The following is a 4,981-nucleotide window of genomic DNA, read 5'->3' as shown; positions in this document are numbered from 1 at the left end:
CAGAATTTGTTAAATATGAAAATATATCAATGGTATTTTCTTCTTAGAAATAGAAAAATAACTCACTCTCCACGTAGGCACTTGAATCTCAATGTCTGCTAAATCGGATGAAAAATGTGACGGTACATTTCATGTACCACAAAGGGCTAAGTGTTTTTTTTTTGGGTGAATAAGGGCTAAGTGTTTATTTTCAAATAATAGAGGAATTTAGAGTTGTTAAACAAATCAAGTTTGTCGAACTTAATTCGTTAAAAATTTATTCTTATTATGTATATTATTGTGCAGCTTGAACAGCAGGACAAAGAAAAAGTGGGGGTTCGAATTGGTACATCTGGGTAAACCAATCTGTAGGTGTTTTAAAATGTGGTTAGCTGTTTTAATGAAGATTCTTTCGTAGAATATTAGAGGGATGGGTCGGCCAGAAAAGAGGGGTAAAATCAAGAAATTAGTAAAGGAAAGAAAGATTGGGATGCTTTTCTTACAAGAATCAAAGAGATCGCTGTTATCAGAATGGGATATTAGATCCATCTGGGGAAGTGCTCGGTTTGAATATATGGAGGTTGGATCACAAGGTAGTGCGGGTGGCATAATATGTGTCTGGGATCCTGAATTTTTTCAACTGAAGGAGTGTTGTGGTAGCAGGAATTTTCTACTTCTAAAAGGTACTATCTATCATTCCTTTAATTGTGTTTTGATAAATGTATATGCTCCTACTGATGTAAGTAAGAGGGGGAGGTTGTGGAAAATTATTAAACAGCTTAGAAGTAATTTTTCTAGCCCTTGGTGTCTGGGGGGGGGATTTCAATGAAATTAGACTGATTAGTGAGCGTATAGGTGTGTCAAGGAGGGATAGGGGAATGAGAGAGTTCAATGCCTTTATTGATACGTGTGAGCTCACAGATATCCCAATGATTGGAAGAAAATTTACATAGTGTAATGCTCAGGAGGGTGTGATATGGAGTAGAATTGATAGGTTTCTGTTGGACCCTGAATGGATTGAAAGCTTCAATATTAAATTGTAGGGGTTACCAAAAATTGTATCTGATCACTGTCCAATTTTACTAATGGGGACGATAGGGATTGAGGCCCTAAACCATTCAGATTTTTAAATGCCTGAATTATTCATCCTACATTCTTTAAAGTGGTTAGGGAGGTATGGGAAAATTCACAAATCACTGGCTGGGGTGGTTTTGCAATGCTCAAAAAACTCCAACAGGTTAAACAAGTTTTGAAGAGATGGAATAGTGAAGTGTTTGGTACTATATCTGTGAAGCTACAGCGTGCTGAGGAGAAATTACATGAATTAGATTTGATAATTGAAACCAGAGAGCTATCTAATGTGGAGAAATTGAGTAGAAGGGAAATCAGAGATGAGGTGTGGAAATTAAGTAAGATACCAGAATGGATTTGGCTTCAAAAATCAAGGCTAAACTGGGCGCACAAAGGGGATAAAAATACCAGATTTTTCCATGTCATGGCAAGTTGTAGGCATAATAGAAATGCCATTGGCTCTTTGAACTTTGATGGAATTGTACATGATGAGCCAGTTAGAGTTAAACTTGAAGTGTTTAATTTTTTCAAAGCTCATTTCACGGAAGTGTGGAGTTCTAGGCCAAAATTGGTGGGTAGTTTTAAATCTATAGGCAGTACAGCAATTGCGGACTACATTGAGGCAGAATTTTCTGAGGCAGAAATTTGGGCGGCAGTGAGAAATTGTGATGGAAATAAAGCTCCGGGGCCAGATGGATTTAATATGTTGTTTTTTTAGAAATGTTGGAAGGTTGTAAAGAAAGAGGTACTTCAGTTTATGCAAGACTTTCACCGGTATGGTAAATTGGTGGGCGGAATAAACAGTTCTTTCATTACGTTAGTCTTGGGGATTACCGACCAATAAGTTTAATTGGGTCTATGTATAAGATTCTTTCTAAGGTTTTGGCTAACCGAATAAAGATGGTGATGCCTAGAATAATTAGTGAAGAGCAGTCAGCGTTTGTGGGAGGTAGAAGTATCCTCGATGGGATTTTAATTGCAAATGAAATTGTTGACTGGTGGAAGAAAACCAAAAGAAGTGGTATTATTCTGAAACTTGATTTCGAAAAGGCCTATGACTCTGTTAATTGGTCCTTCTTGCTATCTATGATAAAGAATTTTGGTTTTGGAGCAAAGTGACTGGCTTGGGTGCAGGAGTGTATATCGAATATGCGAGTCTCAGTTCTTGTGAATGGTTCCCCCACATCGAAGTTTAGTCCATCTCGAGGCCTGAGGCAAGGGGATCCTCTTTCTCCTTTCCTGTTCAATATGGTAGCTGAGGGCCTTAACATCTTGTTGACCAGGGCTAGGGAGTTAAATCTATTCGAGGGTGCTATTCTTGGGGCTAACGAAATTTCAGTGTCCTATCTTCAATTTGCTGATGATTCTGTTATCTTTTGTGAGGCAGAATGGGGGGAAGTGGTGAATATTAAGAGGATTCTTCGATGTTTTGAACTAATTTCCGGGCTCCAGATCAATTATCACAAGAGTGTGATTTCTGGAGTTGGAGTACAAGATGACTTGTTGGCTGAAATTGCTGGAAGGCTTAATTGTAGTGTCAAAAGCTTCCATTTAAGTACCTTGGGATGCCTCTTGGGGCTAATCCAGGGAGATTGAAGACTTGGAAGCCTGTTGTGGATAGAGTTAAAGTTAAGTTGGCTAGTTGGAAAAGAAGGTTCTTATCTCTTGCAGGAAGATTAACTCTTATCAAAGCAGTTTTGTCTAGCCTCCTAGTATATTATCTCTCACTATTTAAGATGCCTGAAGGAGTTACTAAAGAGTTAGACAAGATTCAAGCCACTTTTCTATCTGGTGGATTTGTGATTAAGAGCAAGATACACATGGTTAAATGGTCTGAAGTCACTAGAAGTGTTATTAAAGGAGGGTTAGGCATCAAGAGTCTTAGGGATGCTAATGCTTGCTTGCTACTTAAGTGGTGGTGGAGGTTTGGCGGTGATGAGAATTTTTTGTGGAAAAAAGTTTTATGTGGGAAATATAACATCCAAGGCAGCAAGTGGTACCCTAACGCGGAAGCCTCTCAGATGCATTCCGGGTTATAGAAGGACATACTCTCTGTGGTAGCTTCCACCCCTACCCTGCACAGTTTCTTTATTAGCATTCATATCAGTTGGCAATAGGGATAGAACTCTTTTTTGGGAGGATAAGTTGGCTGGTGGTAGGTGTCTAAAAGATGATTTCCTCGACTCTATCGTATCTCTCCTGACAGGCTGAAAATAGTTAAGCAAGTGATTAAATTAAGAAGGAGCCTATATGAATGGAAGGGATGCTTTAATAGAATGCTCCGAGATTGGGAAAAGGAAGAGGTTCGTTTGGTTAATTTGGTAAATAACACTTGTGAGTTGAGAGCTAATAAGGTTGATGTTTTTTGTTGGGGGGCTGAAAACTCTGGCTATTTCAGCGTATCATCAGCCTATAGGTGGTATGAGAACAGTCTACAATCTACTGACTATGTTACTATCTCCAAGATGTTTTGGCAAATTGTCTCTACTCCTAGAGCAAAAGTTTTTGTGTGGCTAGCTTGAAGGCAAAGGCTAAAAATGTCCTCTTTCCTTCAGAGGATTAGTGTCATTCCTGCTACTGCTAATACCCAATGTGTGTTTTGCAAAGCTGAAGCAGAGTCGGTCAACCATGTGTTGTTGTGGTGTCCTTTTGTCTGGAGGGTGTGGGCTGATATCTTTCTTTGGTGGGGGTCTCAGTGGGTTATGCCGACAACAGTGGATGGAGTTTTACAATTCTGGGCCGGGTTTTCGGGTAATAGTTTTGAGAGAAAAGTCTGGAATGTGTTACATATTGCTTCCTCGTGATCTATCTGGAAACACAGGAATGAGGTGTTGTTTTCTGATCTGCAACCAGATTTGTATGGTCTATATGATCTAATTAAATCCAGGACTGCTATGTAGGTTAGAGCTGCTGACCCGAAGCTGCCTTTCTCTGTCATTGATTTCTTGTTTAACTTATAACAAATTAAGTTTTGTAGAAGAGGGATAGGTTGAAGCTGTGTGCAGCTGTTGGAGTGTTGTTAGCCTTATTTCTTATTTCTTTTCTATTCGGATGATTGGTGTTTTTTGATCTATTTTGAAGTGGTGCATCCCTGCTACTTAATTTTCTGGTGCCTACTGCTGGTTGTTTTCCCTAGTTTTGGGTGGTGGTTTGAGGTACTTGTTTTCTACATAATTTTCCGGTGCCTACTTCTGATCTGATGCTGGTGTTTCTCTGATCTGCTGCAATTTTCTGGTGCCTATTGCTGGTTGTTTTCTACTTGCTGGTGTCTTCTTCTCTTCTGTTTTGGTTGTTTTTCTCTAGTTTTGGGTGGTGATTGAGGTTTACTTTGTTTTACTGATTTTGGTTGGTATTCTGTGGTTCCTCTAGTTGGTTTCTCACCAACTATTGTATTGTTAGCAGGTGTTGGGCTAGCTTTTTGATGCCATTTTTGTTTGGTTTCAATTAGCTATGCTGGATGCTTCTTTTGTAATTGTGTTTTAATATTTATATACTTCCTTTGTTTGATGATCAAAAAAAAAAAAAATGTAAACAAATCAAATTTAAATATAATTTTAAGTTCATTAAGTTTTCACGTCACATTGGAACAACATACTATTCAGCTCAATAAGTTTATATGCACTATAAAATATCAAGTTATTCGAGCTCGACTCATGTTTAGCTTGTAAAAAATTCGTTCGTAGTCAACTCGTTATGCAAATAAACCAAACTTAATACAATTTTAAATTCCTTATATTTTTAAGTCAGACATGAGTAATCTGCTACTCGACATGTTTTTAGTCCTATTTTTTGCATATGAACCAAATTAAAACGGGGTTAAGTGAAATTTGTTCTATTTGTTAATTATGATTATAATGATGAGCCTAATGTTTTAAAATGAATAAACCGCAACAATTCACATAATTTTGTAAAATAATTTTGTATATATATA

The 4,981-nt window shown here is 37.9% G+C and overlaps 1 protein-coding gene across 1 annotated transcript; it reads left to right on the top strand.

Annotated features, from left to right (window-relative positions):
* The first annotated feature begins 409 nt into the window (after window positions 1-409).
* LOC145797890 (uncharacterized) lies at window positions 410-1,768 on the top strand. The gene is made up of 2 exons (XM_082885326.1): window positions 410-662; window positions 1,143-1,768. Exons 1-2 carry the CDS (start codon window positions 410-412, stop codon window positions 1,766-1,768), a joined length of 879 nt encoding a protein of 292 aa, XP_082741452.1.
* Window positions 1,769-4,981: the final 3,213 nt, after the last annotated feature.

This window comes from Camellia sinensis, chromosome 8, assembly GCF_055761805.1.
Source record: "Camellia sinensis isolate YWXY chromosome 8, ASM5576180v1, whole genome shotgun sequence".
NCBI lineage: Eukaryota > Viridiplantae > Streptophyta > Magnoliopsida > Ericales > Theaceae > Camellia > Camellia sinensis.
Note: the sequence above shows the minus strand (reverse complement) of the source record. Positions and strands in the feature narration are given on the sequence as shown.

Excerpts from the sequence above, each read along its gene's own strand:
- LOC145797890 (XM_082885326.1), top strand. The coding sequence starts at position 410 with ATGGGTCGGCCAGAAAAGAGGGGTAAAATCAAGAAATTAGTAAAGGAA. Across the intron at positions 663-1,142 it reads GAATTTTCTACTTCTAAAAG|TGGTTAGGGAGGTATGGGAA; the intron begins GTACTATCTATC and ends CATTCTTTAAAG.